A 17670-nucleotide genomic window follows, 5' to 3' on the forward strand; every position below is an offset into this window, starting at 1 on the left:
GCTTATTAAATTCCTGTTAGGCATCACTCTGCTAACAGAGAAACTTCACATCTGATTTGTGAAGAACTTAGAATAAAACTCCTCAAACAGAAAGGGAAAATTACTTTGCATGAGAGCCCAAAATCAGAAAGAAATCTAGGGTTTTGTGGTAACAAGTCAGCTCAGAGAAAACTGAATCTGTTGAAGGAGTAAAGGCAGCTTTCTCAAAGTATCAACAAAGCCAACCACTCTGAAATTCAATGCTCACAGGATCTCTGATTCCTTCTTGACAAGGGAGGGAGCTTGTTAGAAATGATGCTAAAAGGAGCAGCAAAGAAAAATTATTCATACAGGTGACATGGATACCACTAGGAGTTAAACAGCATGAAACAAATGGTTGAAGTATTTTCTAAATTAAAAATATAGAAAAGATGACAAATTTTGGTAGGGTAAATGTAATAACATAGTAAGGATGACAAAAGAAGTTTAAGAAACACCAGCAGTAAATCCATCAGCACATGAAGAGCAGACAGCGTGGCAGAGTGCACAGGCTCACGTGAGATTAGGGTATATACACAGCATGTGAGAACAAAAAAAAGGAATAGGAGAAAAGCAAAAGCAAAAGTCTTAGGCGAGAAGGCAGATTAGATTGTTGAGTTCACGGTGAGAGAAAGAACAAAAGTACCCAATCAAGAGACTTTTTTTCTGAATAAACTGTCTGAAATGGAACTGCCAGTCACAGAAGTTATGGTACAAGAGAATTAGATAATTGAAGTGTTATCAAGCATCCAGATCCAAGTGCATTTCACCCAGGCTCTACCAGTTTTCTGTATTCTTGTATTTTCCCTAGGTGTTAAATAGTTGGTTTGAGATTTAGTTGAAGGTTTCAGGGTTATTTTATCTCACTGGACTCATCCATGATTAAGCTAAATGGTCTAGTGAATCCTTTCTTCTCTGTTTTGTCTGTTACAAGTTACAGATGCAAGAAATCTGGGCTCAGACTTAACAGTTTTATCTTGTTTATTTACTTCATTTGGTGTAACCATCTGTGTCCAAGGTCTGTCATATATTTTGTGGCTGTTCTCCTGGGAATGGTTTCTTCAATTGAGTAAAAAGCAAATCAAAAATAGCTGTCCATATTCCTTTTGCATTATATTCTCTCTGGGGATTTTCAGTAATTTCTCTCATGCTTAGGTCCTTGAATATTTGCAGATATATTTTGTCTTCATTTTATTCTATGAAAACTTTCTGTCAAAAAATTTCTTCCTTCTCTTTTTCAGTCACATTTGGTTTGCATCATCTTATCAGAGGCATTTCTGACCCACATACACCATATGTAGAGAAAACATATATTTTATTGGATCTCTTAAACATTATTTTTTTTCCCATATTTGTAGATTTTTTTTGAAGCTGTGGACTTTTAACTGTCAATAATTTAAAAAACTTTCTCTTTTTAGAGGCTATATTTATCAATATTACTAATATGCCTCATTAGTAATTTTTCATTATTTCTAAAAAATATTTATAACTAGTGTAACATGGTTTCTAAAGAGGAAAACAAATAAAATCAAACACAACACATAGAAAAAACCTCCCATGTTTTTAATAAATAAACACTGATGTAATCTTGTTCTTCAGGGGACTTCATATGATTCTGATATGTGCATATTCTACATACCATACTATGAACATAGCATAATATGACCACTGAAAGCTGTAATAAGAGTTATAAAATAATGGCAGAATTCTGACAATCAGGCCTGAATATTTGCTTTATTTACTCTATGTATATAACTAATAAATTATTTCTTAAAGTCTTTACATAATTCTCTTAATGTGTTCCATTTAAAGCCTGTTATATTTGCAGAAATTTTAAAAAAATGTGATTTATTTAAGATTTTTTATAAAATACTAGAGAGAAAAACCTGATGAAAAGGAATTCTTTACTGTGGGAGTGGTGAGTCACTGGGAAAGGTTGCCCAGAACAGCTGTGCACAGCCCATCCCTGGAAGTTCTCCAGGCCAGGTTGGATGGGGCTCTGAGCAGCCTGGTCTAGAGAGATGTCCCTGCCTATGGCAAAGGCGCTCAACTAAAAGACCTTTAAGGTCCCTTCCAACCCAGACCGTTCCATGATCCTATGTTAATTTACATTCATTCATAAATGACACCCATCCACTCTTTTTTTCCTCCTTTGTTTGTAATATGTACATTTTCAAAATACCACTGCTCTTTTAAATGAAGCATTGAAGAATGCAGTTGAATATACTTTTCAGATCTTTTTCACTTCAGTAGTCTGTGTTGCAGGGATTATCAATATCATAGTTTCTCACTAATGCCTGATATTTAACTTCATTACAATTATGAACAGAGGGTGGATTTTGTTATCATTAACATACTTGCTGGCATTTAGGAAAAAAGGGATTTTATTTCTGGCTCCCACAACGAAACAGATCTTGCAGAAGGTTTGTGGCTGCTTTGTGTGTCCAGTGTTCTTGCTCTGTACCAGGAGGACTGTGAGGTTCATTTTGAGCACCTCCTCGCCTGCTCTGAGTGCTTTGGCTGAAGCACCCCAAGAGAGGAGGATCTGTTTCACTGAGAGCAGTGCACATAGTGATGGCTTGGCTGGTCCTCGGTGGCTGCTCTTTTACTCAACTGGTACTAAGCAAATACCTCATGTTTGCTAAAAGCCACTCTGCATCTCCACGCCCCTTTCCTAAACTTACTTCTAGAATATTGACAACATAATAGAAACATTTTATTTACTTTTCATACTGCAAAACTTTTTTAGTTAATGTTGTGTATAGAAATGAAATGTCTCTTTCTTTATTCCAGCTGCTGTGTGTGACTTTGAAAGAGAGAGCTGTGGCTGGTTTGAAGCTGTAAATGCAGATGAATTTGACTGGGTAAGAAGCTCCAGCAATGCTCTTCCACCTGCACTGAAGAAGCAAGCTCCTCCACGGGATCACACCTATAACAAAACTGAAGGTAAGACAAGCCAGGCCTAGAAACAGAAGTGGAATAGAAAAACCTGCTTCTTGACCAGATTTTAAGCACAGGCCATGAATGCTGTAAAAACCTTTATACACCCTTTATTTCTTTAGCCTGAAAAGTTGTTTTCTGATTTATTTTAACAGGTCATTTTATGTTCATTCTGAAGAGCAGCGACAGCATTTCACAAATAGCTCGGCTACGAAGCCCAAAGTTCAGGCAAACAGGATCAAATTGCACACTGTCCTTTTGGTATGAAATACTTTACATTTAAAAATCCTGAATTATCTCACATTGCTTCTCTTGGACTGAAATTGAGGTTATAGTTTGAAATAGATACATCTTTCTCTGAAGTATTTATTTCATTTTATTCTGTTAGCATATAGTCTTCATTGTGAAAAATACAGATGTAAGATGAATCACTTGCAGAAAAGAAGTAAAACATGACATGATGTAGTTGTCAGGCTCTGAGCAAAATTATAGTAAAGGATTGTGCCTGTATATACATGGGCAAATACCACAGTCCTTTTGCTAACAATTCTTTGGTTAAGTAAATTTGAAAATGTGAATTTTTTTTCAAGAAAAGGAAAGCACTGAAAAATCTAATAGGTCCTTGAGTCACCTTGAATATCTAAAATTAGATGTCATTATTATTAAGTAGAATTTCCAGTGTGAGAATTGGTTCTTTGCTTCCACTTATTTTTTCATATACACAGAAAAAAACAAACCAAACCAAAACAACAAAACCCCACAACTAAAATCAACAATCAAACCCAAACAAACATTTTCAGTAACTGTCTTGTCTCAGTCTTTGTGCAAACTTGTCAAAGATAGACAGAAAAAATATAGCTTTGATAATTTGTTTACTAAGGTCAAACTGGTGTTACTGTTTAAATAAAGGTTTGGCCTGACCTCGATGTTATTAAGTGCAGTTTGTCTCAGAGATGTCAAATACATCTGCCATTGGAAGTGGAACTGTCTTTTTATCCAAGATTCATGACTTGAAGTTGGATATTACAAGTTGTTGGTTGTATATGTGCTTCTGCTCCCAGTATGGTTGTACAATTGTCAACCTAAGTATTTGTCAGTTTTAAATGCTGAAAGCTTAGAAGGCAATATGTTAACAAAAACGTAGATAGAAAGCATATTTATGCATTCAGTAGGTGTTCTGTTTTTCCTTCTTGAAACTTTACAATCATGTACTGAATTAAATTTATAAAAAGAAATTATGCATCTGAGTGAGCAGTGTTTGTTGCTGAATATAAAAGGAAATGTGTCTCTTCAGTTCTGGTTTTCAATTTAATGAAGTATGCTTCTTCTCTCAAAATTTTCAGTTCTTGAGATGAGGCCTAAACTGATATAGCAGCCCATCCTAACATCATTCAGAAAATGGACTGACTTACAGGCCCTATGGACTTCCTATGCATCACAGAAATGTAACATAAAAGATAAGGGTCATTGTAACTGATGTGGTCTATTTTCATCATTTGCCCACTTAACATTCTTATTTTTATCATTTTAGGTATTACAATTACGGACAGTCAGTTGGGGCAGCCGAGCTGCAGTTGCTTGTGGAGGGGCTGAAACAGCCTACTGTCCTTTGGAGAACCTACTACAACGAGGGGGATCAGTGGCTGAAGGCAGTCATTCAGCTTGGACGCCTTGCGCATCCTTTCCAATTCTCACTTGATAAAATCAGTCTGGGTGTTTACGAGGGCGTCTCAGCAATTGATGATATTAGATTTGAAAACTGTGGTCTCCCACCTCCAGCATTAAGTTGTGAAGGTCCAAATCACTTCTGGTGCAGAGACACGAAAGCTTGTATTGATCGTTTATTGGTCTGTGATCTTGTGGATGACTGTGGGGATGGATCGGATGAAGACAGCTGTGGTGAGTACTCTCCACTATTGCTTACTAACACCACAAAAAAATTGACCTGCCAATTTACCCCTGAACTGAAAGAGCACAGAATTGCTACAGCCAGTAATGATTCCACTCAGTATAGTTAGAGATAGTACAAAACAATAATTTTAAACTTAAATGCATATGATGAGTTAAACTGCGGGTAAATGGAATTCTATCTCCTTTATCCAAAGGAACTCCATTTCTTTATCTTGTGTAAAACACTAACATTCATCACAAGTTTATTTTAAAAGGGAGCATGTAAAGTCAAGGTGCTATCTTTGGTTTTACTGGCAGAAGCACAGACTTACTGATGGACTGAGTGTATGTCCTACCTCTTCTTAGGACCTATACTCTTCCTATTAAAAAAATTAAAATACCTATACTAAAGATAGGCGTCATGCAGAACATATTTGTCCCCTTCAAAGGAAGCACTTGAAAGGACTGAGGAAAGCTATGAGTCGTTCCCATTTTTGACATTCACCTTGAGTGCTGAAGGGTGCTGTTGATGGTTTTTCCCCTGAAGCATACATTCATCAATTTTAAGAACCCAAGAACATTAATATAAAATAAAATTAACTAGCATTTGCTTTATCACTTCCTGAGGTAACTGAATTATGCAAATCACAATCAGTTTAAGAATGGGGGGCACCTTACATGCTCGAGGTGATATCAGTCTGCAGCAATAATTGCTGAATATCAACTTAAAATTGTTGTAAATTTAAAAGAAAGTGAAGGCTTTCCAGCTTGTCTTAGTTTTTCTACTTGCGGAATGCCTAGCTTATTTATAACCCATTTTGAGCTCTACGATAAGGTTTGAGTTGCAGTTTTAAACACCATTAAATGCAACAGCTTAATTTTAAAAATGCTATAATGTCAGTTACTGCTTATTAAAAGCAGATACAAAGTTGGAATGCAAATTCAACACATTATATTGTTTTATATTAGAAGTAATTAATACATTTTGTCTTGGTGTCAAATCAAAAAATGCAGTCGTGTTATAAACACTTTGATTTAGCCTTGATAACATTATCATGTTAATATTATTGAGGATAGTAAAGATCTAAATCCCAATGTGTTTTTAGGACTATATCTGCCAAGCAAAAATACATTAGATCGTTTATCACATATATGTACAAGACAGTATGGTGTGGTTTATTTCATTCAATTAATCTCAATTTTAACTCCTTTGATCTGTTCACTTTCAGTTAAAGAACTTTACAGTCTTTAATTTTAATAATGCCTAAAATTAATAACATTGATAATTTTACTCACAGTTCTGTTTATTCAATAAATTAAGTACAATTTGACAGATTTGTATTGGAAATAAATATTTGCAAGGATTAAAAAAAAATTAAAGCACCATCCCCTTTTGATACTGCTTTTTTATTTTTGACAGTCTGCTCTCTTTACATTTCAGACCCTGACCTACAGTGTAACTTTGAAAACGGGCTGTGCAATTGGGAACAGGATGTACAGGATGACTTTGACTGGATCAGAGTACAGGGTCCAACCCCCACAGTTAATACAGGCCCATTAAAGGATCACACAACAGGCACAGCCAGAGGACACTACCTTTACCTGGAATCCTCTGAGCCACACCAATTCCGAGATAAAGCGGTTTTGCTGAGTCCTCTTTTCAACCCTTCTGGCTATGGAACCTGTGTTTTCCGCTTCTATTATCACATGTTTGGAAAAGAAGTTTATAAGCTGTCAGTCTTCCAAAGAACTGTGAGTAATAGTAAGGGATGGCTGTTGTGGTACAAGTTTGGAAATCAAGAAAACAGATGGATCAGACAGACACTCTTCATCAGCAGTTCTAAGCCATTTCAGGTATGATCCTTCTAAGTTTTGAAGTGTTTATTTGCTGCATCATAAAACATTGAGACTATACAAATAACTGCACAATCTCAAAGCTATTTGTAACTGTCTGATGAATTTCGCTTCAAAATATGTTTGTAGGTTTTTTTGAGGAAATATGTTAAATATTTTTGTTCTTGTGGTTACATTAAGTTTTCCCCTTAAACCACTTAATTTTAATATTTTGAATATGTGTTATTTAAAATGAATACTGTTGGGTTTTTTTTCCCAAGGAATTGGTGAAAAAATCCAAATCTACTACAAAATAGTTTGATTCATTAATTCTGTTCAAAAGAATATCCTTTACTTTGCCTTACTTTTTAAGAGTGACAAATTAATTTTAATTATATAATACCAGAAAATATATCAATACAAAATATTTGGCTGCCAGGTTAGACTAAGAGTCAAAAATTTCTTGGAGGAATATACGATTAAAGTAAGTTACAGCTATAAATCTTGACTTATATTTTTCTCTTTTAAATATTGTAGATATCTTTAAATATTGTATTATTTTTGATTACGTGTGGTCTTTTTGTTCCCCTTCCCCTTCCCCTTCCCCTTCCCTTTCCATATTCAGTGGTTTATCTGAAGAGCTATAAACCTCTGAGTCCTGTATTTGACCTCCTGAGAGTTAGAAAGGTCTATTCAGTAAGTGAAATGCTTTCCACATGTTGGCATTGTAAGGTTTTTTATTTTACTTTCACAGTTCTGCACAGAGATTTTCAAATATTATTTTCATCTATTTTTTTCCTATAGTCATTTTTGAGGGCTATGAGGTGTAGGTTTGATTGTTCTGAAGAAAGAGATCAAGATCTGATGCTCATTATAGTGTATTGTGTATCTTATAATGGAGTTTGCTGTGTCACAACCTACAACACTTCAAAACTCAGAAGTTTTGAAGAGAGCTAGTTGTGTCCTGTTTCTACTAAGTTGCCAAGTGCTGATTGCTTTTCAATCTTTCTTTCTCTTTCCAAACTTTCTTTTAAGTGTATAGTGTTTAAATATACTATATTTGAAGTATTTCTGCTGATATTTGTACTCAGCCTCTCAGTTGGTTTCAGGCTCTCTCCAGGCTGTGTAACTGTATTAAAGCTGTAGCTTCTATATTTACTACACTGTGTTCCCAACACCCCTTAAACTTAGGGTTTCACTGCTTTCACACCACGTGCTTAAAGTCTTTCAGGTCACCTCAATGCTTCAAATGAAGTGTTTAGATTCACTTGAGAATGGATTTTTTTTTCATGAAAGGCTAAAAACTAACTAGTCTAAATAAAAATAGAAGTTTTAAATAATTTTCTGGTCAAAATACATGTGTTGGCTTCATAATCTTCTGTCTCTAACCAAAGCATCTTGTCAGCTCTTACAGGATTTTCAGAGATTCCTAGTGAATAGAAAATGTTAGATTCTAGAAGCAAAGATAGTCCAAGTCTTTGTCAGTCAGACCTTCATTTTGCTTTTTCTCTTCTAAATGTGTGAGATAATCATACATCTGAGATGTGTCCTCTTCCTCTTTCCTCCCTATGTAAGCAGGTCATTTGTTGACCCCAGTCAGAGAAATAATCACTACAAATAATAAATCCCTCCAATTCACATTTTCAGTTTATTTGCTGAGCATGAGAAGCCAGCTTTGGGAGCATATAAACAATTGTGCCTATACACCAACTCCTAGGAAAAGGAGGAATTGTCAGCCCAAAATTCAAAGCAGCAGAAAAAGGCATTTGAGAGCCTCTTGAAAGTCAGATTCTCTTTTGAAAGTTTTGAACTCTATAGGTATGAAACTCTAGGCCCTTTAATTGAATGCTCTGGCAGAAACTAAAAAGCAACAGCAGACTCCCTTGGCTCTAACCTACTCCCAACAAGCCTCAGAATCTTAATTTTTTTGAGAAAGCTTTGTTCTGGCTGCCATTAAACCATGGTGACATTTGTTGCTGCTCTATTGGATATTTTCCACCTGAGTGTTACATGTGACAACATTGAGAACAATGGGAGTAGCTGGAGGTGGAAAAGGTAAATTCAGAGCTAAACTATTTACACAAAAAGAATTCAGTTTTCTGAGACAAAATTAAGCACCTCTGTCAAATACTATTACTGTCAAGTATTAAAAAGAGTCCCAAATACACATGCACATAAAAATTTTGTAGCTTTATTGATCTAGAGTTTCTCTTCCTCTGCAGAGCCTATTATCTGCAAGAAATTATACAATTTTTAAATTGGAAAAATTCATGTTTAAAATAAATTTCTTATAAACCATTCCTTTTAATTCCATGGGATACTTATTTCAACATGAAAAAACCCACTGTCGAGTATCCTTGTCTCTTTACTTCTTCTGCATTTATTTTCATCCTGAGTTTACTTACATGTCTTTTCTTTAGATAAATGCTTGAAAAGATAGCAAAAAGCTTGTCCATGGTAATCTACTCATATTGATGATGAATAGTGTTTCCTTTATCTTCTTCAGAATAATCATATCTGTAATAGTTTCTGCTCAGAAGGTGCAAAGGTTCTATTTTAACATTTAAAAAAAAAAATACTCTCTTAGCTTGCTCTATGGATTCATATTTCTGATGATACAGAAAAGGAATAATGATATGTGAAAAATGGCAAAATGCCACAGCTCAATCCTTTTGGCAATGTAGTCTCCTTTTTGTCATGATAGAAATCACACACCTATTATGTGTATCTTAAGAGACCTCGGGCAACTTTACTATATTGCAAAACATATTATTAAAAAAAGAATCATTATCTTTACCCCAATACAGTTATTCCCTGTTTGCTCATGCAGATTATACATTTTTCTCTGTAAACAAAGATGGTTATAGATCTTTGATACTGCAAAGTGTAAGTAGTACATTAGGGAGTCTATCATCATTTTGTAATGATTTTTTAAAGGTCAGTTTTGCATTTTATTCATTGGCTCTTATCAAATTTAAAAATGCAAGTACAATGTTTAAGTCCGTGGTTAACTATTAGTGCTATATTTGGTTTCATTACTAAAAAATTTTACTATTCTGAGTATCATGTATAAAATCTTACTTGTCCCTTCAAATATAAGTTTCTCCATTTAAGTGTGAAAAATAAGGACCAAAATCAGAAGAAAATAAATAATACAAAATAACATTGCAATTAAGTAGCTATAAAATGCATTTGGCAATTTCCTATTTTACAAGTGGTTAAGAAAAGTAAACAAAAAATCTGCTATAATAATTTTAATTTTTTATCAATTAAGTATTACCTCTAATTTTTTATCAATTAAGTATTACCTCAGAAAGTAATGGAATAGTGATTGAAAATTAGCATGATACATTTGCCATGAATATAGAATAGCACTATATTCCGTGAACACAAATATAAAACAATATTCTTTCTCCAACTATTATTTTTATCTGTTGTGCTATTTTTTTTAAGATACAGTTACTTGTATTATGGTTTTTGTTATGATTTTGACATATCAGTTTCATATCAAACACATATGTATTGAGCATATGTCTTTTACATCCAGGCTCTTGTCATTCATCTTGTCAAGAGAGATAGGAAGTGCTAAAAGTTGTACCTAAGGGACTAAGCTGGTTGGGTTACAGTCACATAGGCTGTTCTGCCTTTTCTTCTCTACTCTTCCTTTTCACTCCCCAGTGAGATGAGGTAGCAGCTGTTCTTTGGGGGTTTTGATGATCTGCTCTGCAGTAAGTGAAATGGCACCACAAAAATCACTCTTCAGTTGTTTTTGCAATTCTTGCTTTTTCTTGGCAATTACTTTTCTGAGGAAAGAGAGGATTGATCAACACCCTCACCCCACCAGCCATTTCTGTAATGAAAGACTCAGAATTCTAGTGGTAAATGGAAATATTGGTGTAATTGCATTTTTAAAACTATTTTTATAGTGGTTTGCGGTTCTGCTTCAAACAAGAGTCCACTGTGGCAATTTTTGAGGGTTCAGAATGTAATGTTTTTCTTTCATACATTTCTAGTGATGATAATTGCATTTCATACATGAATAGTGCAGGGAGACTTATAGAAAACTAAATACCCTTTTTACCAATTTAAGACAAGATAATGACTCACTAGTCTTCTTTGTTATCTAAAATATCCTTTAAGTAAGAACGATTCCATTTCCTACATAACAAGCATCAGAAGTATGGAAATTATAAATTTTAGATACAAATCTTGTATCCCATTTCACAGCCCCTCAGAGAGAATATTTTAATAGGGATTGTAACATCGATAGTTTTGTAGACTTACTTGTGTAAGAATTTTTCAGTCTTCTCTAGTAATTAATTGATAAGCATCAGGTTGAAATTCTGGACTCATACTGGTGTATTCCAGAATATGTTGCTGATCAAACTTAACCAGATTTCTTTGCCTGCAACTTCTCTGGAAGAGTGTGCATTACTCTTTATTGTCCCAAGGAGAACTATTATTTCCTAGTGTGAAAAGCACAGGAAGAAAGAAAACAAGCCAAAGTAATTGTGTATTTACCCTTATTTTTTGGAACATTAAACTGGGGGGGAAAAAAATTGGAAATGTTTGACCCTTTCTAGAACACTTGGGTAAACAGTGTTCCTTTCAGAAAGAAGGTTGCTTGAGACTTAGCAGAGAAACATCTAATCAACAGTGTTAAAAAAACTTCATAGAGAAAGACCATGAGTAATTTTTCTGAATAGAGACAAGAGAGGTATTCTATGAAATCTTTGTATAACACATCCAAGCAAAAGGAAATAGTATTTTAGGATGGTCTGTTGTACAGCTCACTGCTGGTGGATGTTTTGTGTACAAGAAGCTACAAATGAAGTCAATAAGAAACGTGGCAAACTGTCAGAAGCAAAGTCTGTTAAAGGCTGGAAGAACAATAACGAGACTATGACCTCCCACCTGCCATACACTGCAAAGTCTGAGTGGAACCACCGTGTGCCAGGATGTGGCATTGCTGTGGGTGATGCCATCCATGGAGACACACACTGAGCTGTGACAGCGAGCCTTGCCACCACGCCTTGCGAGGCGCTCTGCTGCACAGGGCTTTTCGTGCATTGGGAGATTCATTCTCTTTGGTATTCTACCTGTAACTTCAGATTTTCTGCAGCCACTTTTGCCCTTATTGAACCAGATTTATTATTGTCAAGTGTTGTTAGCCTTCTGCCTTGATTTGATTGTCTACCTGCTTCCTTCTTCAGGGCCTCATTTCAGCGTGTTTTGACATACCAGTAGGAGTTTGTTAATGTTTAGTTGGTCAGGTACACATTTTTCATTAAAATCTGGTGTTGAAGCAGCTCTGAACTTATCAAGGACTTCTCTGAGACATTTATTACGTGTCTAATACCTACTTGTGATCATTTTTATTGCTTTTGATGCATTCCCTGGTAGTAATTTCCACACAAAGATTTAGAGAGCATGGATTTCCACTCAAAAAACAGATTCAGTTTCAATTTTCAGTTTATCAGTCCTCATCTTCCTTCTCCTACTCTTCTCCTTTGTACTTCCCCTAATAATCTGCTGAGATTAGTATTCAGGAATTCTTTTTTTTTTCCTTATTTTTCCCCTGTCCTTTAAATGTTACCATTTGCTTTTGTTCCACCTTACTCCTCCAGTAGTACTTCAAATAAATGGATATCTAGACATATTTTCTGCATCTCAGTAGGTCTTTTTTTGACTATTCTTCTTTGTTTCTGATCTGTATGTTGGCTTCTTTCATCCCTGATACCTCTTTGCATATTGCACAATACTCTGTGGTTTTTAGGTTTTTACATTAACATTGTGCTGTTGGTTTCTGGTCTGTTTACAGTAATCATTCTCATTTTGTTTTCAGTGTGGCATTGTACAGCCTGTAGTTTCAGGCAGACCTGTTTTATATATAGCTATATATATATATATATATATATATATATATATATATATATATAGCTGTATACAGTTTTGTATATAGCTGGCCTCTGGAACAAGGTTTTTTTTTTTAATTGGCTAATATGGACCTTTAAATATCCAAATGCACTGGAATGGGAAGAGACATCTTGCACCAGATAAAAGGTTGCTTAAATTCTCATCCAACCTGACCCACACATTTCTCACCATCATTGTAAAAAATTTCTTTCTTCAAGTCTAATCTAAATCTTTTTCGATTTAAAATCACTGTATCTTATCCTGTCAGTATAAGTCTTGGAAAAAAGTCTCTCTCCATCTTTCTCATGAGCCAGCTTTAAGTATTGAAATGCTGCCATAAGGTCTGCACATCTCCTTCCTTTCTCTAAATTCAAGTCTTTCATACTGTGTTCATAGGAGAGGTGTTCCAATGCTCTGACCAGTTTTTGTGGCCCTCTCCTAGACCTGCTCTTACAGGTCCATGTAGTTCTTATGCTGAGGAATCCAGAGCTGGATGCAGTACTCAAGGTGTGGGCTCACCATGGTGGGCAGTGGCAGAATCACCTCCCTTAACTGGTTGGCCTCACTTTTTGTATAAAGCACAGGGCAAAGCCTACACAATCCTGCAAGTTATTTAAACAAAAAAGGAAAAAAGACCAAACAACCAAAAACAATAACCAAATACCTAAACCCCAAAAAATTGTTGTCCTACCTGTATGTAACACTCATGCCTTTTTAGAATGTGTCCTGGCAGGTGTGATGTGCAGAGACAGTTTCAGGATGTCTGAACTGTGCCAGAGGTTGCTCTGTCAGGCCAAATTTTGTGGATTAGTCCAAGTTTCTCCTGTTGAAGTGTCAGTGTCTTTTGGTATGGCAGCTCTAATTCTTGCACTTGTAGGTCCTAAGCTCCATCATTTCCCATCCTCATGACCAGCCTCAAGGGGCTGTAGAGGGCCAGGAACAAAAGATGACATACCTCATATCCATCTCATGTTCATACTTCATGCAGAGCTTGTATAGGCTCTAGTTTGGGCAATTCATGCTCAGGATGCCTAAGTAGTCCACAGTCTAGGTCAGAAGCAACATACACGTAAAGTGGACAATGTGGGAACCAAGGCACTTGTGGGAAGGGGTGAAAAATAACCTTAAGACTTTGTGGTTAGTGGTGAACTTTGTGTTGATAGTGAAGAATATTCAATACCTACAGTATGAAGTGAAATACAGAGAATTTTCATGCTGAAAATGTGTGTGGTACAATGCTGTATATTTGAAAAATAAGTAGTGTGAGTTTTTAAAAAAGTCTTTCCTAAACAATGGTGTTGCCATTTTTGATAAATGGGTTTCAGAACACAGAAAGTTGTGGAAACAAGGAAATCACATGAGAAATCAGGAAAATACATTGTATAAACCTTCAGAGAAAATTTTTTTGGGCTTAGTTCAGGTGTTTGGGAAAGATAGAGGCCTTTTGTTCAATGCTATCAGAATACTAAAGAGATAATTTACTGTAACAATAGAAATAATTGATTCTTTGTGCTATTATTTTATTGATATGTTGTGGAAAACTTGTCATGATGTCATCAAGTCACGACATGTGCACATAGGGGACAAGGAATAAGAATTTCTAATCTACCTTTAATAATGCTTTTTCCAGTGAAAATTGTATTCTTAACTTCATGTCTGTCTTCCTTGCAATTTGTTTTTTCTTGAGAGGGGAGAGAACAAGGGGGCCAGGGTGAGTTCTTTGTACCTTTTTTGTCCTTATTTACATGCAGGCTGCTCAAAGGAAATCACAAAAGTTAAAATAGCCTTTTTATTCTCTACTGAACTGTGAAGTTCTGCCCATGTTTTAAATATGGAAAACCTGAAGTAATGAAAAGTTTTCACTATCTTTCAGAACCCACAGCCCACTGAGAAAATGTGTTGGGCCAGTTCAAGGGGTATCATGTAAGAGAGGAGTTTTGTTTCCCTGAAAATTAAGAGTGCTGTTTCACTTTTCCTATTGATATTAATATATTACTTATCAGCAACTGCTGAACAGGAAAATAAGACTTGGATAGCTTTTCAAGGAGAAGGAAAATGTTAGTGACTTTTATCTCATGGCTTAACTGGATCTAGAAGCCATCTTTGAAAATATAACAGGAAGATCACAGGAAAGCTGTGCTTTGTTGAAGATTTAATTAAATTTCTTTTCATAGGGCTATGCTTTATATCAAGCATAGATTTTAAAAATATTGTTTACAATCTTTCTGTTTTTTGAGTATGCTTATAGCAGAATTAAGAAAAATGTAGAAATCTACTCCCACTGAAGTATGTGTCAAAACTCTCATTAACTGTAATGAAGACAGGATTTCATGTCAACCCACATGTTCAGGTGATATCTCTATCTTACTGTTTCCTTACTTTGGGAGGTTAAGGCCATATGCATGGATGTAGGAGCAGCAATTCTATATAACTAAGTCAGGAAAATCTTTTGGTTCAGGAAAGGTCCAGATCTTTAGGCAGAAGGTCTAATAGTGATCCCTCTGCTCACTAGCATTTGCTGCTGATCAGATAATTGACTGTTTATGACCACAAGTGTATTCACAAGCATTGAAAAGAAAACAGTCAGTGCCTCCTAGGATGGTCCTTATCTCAGCATGGAAGAATTGCCTTTGCAGTAGGCTCTGCACAGATCAGATTAAAGTCTATCCATTCAGCCCAGTGCAGACTTCCCTAGACAGAGATGTGAAGATGTCATTCTGAAGCCCTTTATATCTTGGTATGCTCTGCTGTACAAAAGGGAAGGACCGAAATACTCAGGTCATAGCAAGTCATCCTGGTCAATGTGGGACACTTTCAGGACCATAAGTCCCAGGTATTTGATACAGTAACTCAGCCAGAACCCTGGGGTGTTTTTGTTTGTTTGTTTGTTTTACTTATTTGCATATAAAATCAGTAGAAAACTGTGTTTGGGAGAAAAGAAAGCAGACTTTGTATATCTTTGTAGATTAAGTCAAAGCTAACCATGAATTTAAGGTGATTTAAACATAGTTTCATAATTATAATTATGCTATATAGATGTTTCTCAAGTGGGCAGGCTAAACATGTTGCTTTATAAATCTAGAATCTCAGAAATTTTTTGGCACTGACAATTTGGTACTCCTGCAATAATTCTTCCAGTGCTAATATCACAGAGTGACAACAGGATCTTTTCTCTTGAATGAAGTTTTGTGACCTTAATACAGGAAAGTAAAGACTCTGAGAATATGTAGTTATTAATCCCACCAATATCACTGAATAGTCTAAAACAGGATGGAAATGTGATTCATCCCTGCACTTTAGAGAAATGCTGTGAAAAACATCATAAATCAGCATGAGGGTTCACAAGCTTATAGCGAAGTGTGATAAAGTGCTTTACTGAACTAGAACTAGTGTTTTCCGGTATCTTGTAAAACCAAGCACTGTAAAACATCAAATATTTGACACAAGATTTTTCATATTTGATGTGTGTAACCTTAAGAATGCTGGTAACAATTCATTTGGACACTGTGTAAAAGGACTTTATTTCAACTTTTGGAGTCTTGAGACATTAATTTCTAAAGCATTTTCAATGGTCATGAAAGAAAGGGGCTGATGAGCTTGAAGAAGGGCAGTGTGATCTTGAGCTTTTCAGTGGGTATGATTTAAATGATGTGGTGACCCAGTGTTGATAATCTTTCCAGAAGCTGATGGCAGGTCTCCACTTGTGATTGCTTTTGGGGTTAGAAGGGTTCCATGCAGCACATAACAGCTCTGTTTGCCTAAATCATTCCCCCCAGGTGAGAGAAAGCTGGAACAGACAGTGACAACTCATGCATCCATTTTTTTTCCTAAGCAAAAACATTTTGCAGATGGTACCGAGGAACGTTTCAGCGCCACATAAACAGAATGCAACTAGTGGACACCTAAATGAGAGATTGGGGGAATGATCTCAAGTCCACAGTGCCTAGCCCTTTGATGGCAGCTGAGGAAACAGAGAAACAAAGCCAAGGAGAAATAAATCACCTTGTTTGGACTCATCAAAGCAGTCAATATCTTATTTGACATGAATTAATAACTACTCAAAAATTCAAAATCAAATCTAAATTTCTATTTTTTTAATAAAACTTTTTCTGAAAGAATTGTGCTTTATTGGAAATAGTTTTCCTTTTAATGTGTATATCTTGAGAAATTATTATATATTATTATGTTCATGCATTTTTGAAAAAATCAATTTACAGTGAAGACTTATGACATGATCATTGGATGAAAATATTTTAACAAAAAGCTTTGAAGCTTCGTTCTTTGTCTTATGCTTTGCCTGTAATTACAAAAGTTCCGTCACTTCATAAGAAATGTATTGCTTTGTTGAAGAAAAGTTATTATACATTATTATGCAATTTTCTTTATTCATCCCTAGCATTAAAACATAGGGGTAGTTTGCTGCAGAGATATGCAGATATGACTTTGTTTTCAGTAAGTTACAAAAAAATAGTTTACCGAAAAGTGTTTTGTCAGTTATTTGTGTGGTTCTTCTTTCCTGTTCAAACCAAATCATACAATTTCTCACCAGAAATCATTGTAGAAACCTAATCTAAATTACCATGCTCTAACTGGAAATAAAAATCACTAAATAACCCTGTTGACCCCTCCTGTGACAAACTTGAGTTACTGTTTGTCTAAATTACAAGTTGAATGCATTAGAACAAATATCACCATTTCCTATACATTTGGAAACCCTCAGAATTTTTAATATGCCACAGTTTTTTAAATTAATTCCATTCTATCTTAAACTATACATGTGTAGAAATTAAGATTTTACTTTGGTTACCTTCAATGGGAATTGGCTAGTGACAGAAATGAGCATCACAGTAAAAACTGAGCATTTGTACAGAACAATATTATCCATTGTAATTCCCCTATTAGGATTTGTCATAATGTCACTCCACTCTTCAAAATCTTATTTTGTTCAAAATCTTAAGGGATCATTCTCTCTGTGCATACAGAGTGTCATTCTAATACAGTTTGTTTTCATGGAATTGGGTTTTTTCCCCTTTTTTTAATGTCAAATACACTTTGATACCTTTATGGATTTCA

At 35.3% G+C, this 17670-nt stretch overlaps 1 protein-coding gene across 1 annotated transcript in view; it reads left to right on the forward strand.

Annotated features, from left to right (window-relative positions):
- The window catches only part of MALRD1 (MAM and LDL receptor class A domain containing 1), a 236134-nt gene that overhangs the window by 55833 nt on the left and 162631 nt on the right, over positions 1-17670 (forward strand). The window contains exons 14-17 of the mRNA XM_039703707.1: positions 2812-2964; positions 3114-3219; positions 4490-4857; positions 6290-6702. Of these exons, the coding sequence (XP_039559641.1) occupies positions 2812-2964; positions 3114-3219; positions 4490-4857; positions 6290-6702 (1040 nt within the window). The remainder of the gene's footprint in view (positions 1-2811; positions 2965-3113; positions 3220-4489; positions 4858-6289; positions 6703-17670) is intronic.

The sequence above is a fragment of the Passer montanus genome, unplaced genomic scaffold (genome assembly GCF_014805655.1).
Source record: "Passer montanus isolate IOZ18808 unplaced genomic scaffold, ASM1480565v1 scaffold10, whole genome shotgun sequence".
Classification (NCBI taxonomy): domain Eukaryota; kingdom Metazoa; phylum Chordata; class Aves; order Passeriformes; family Passeridae; genus Passer; species Passer montanus.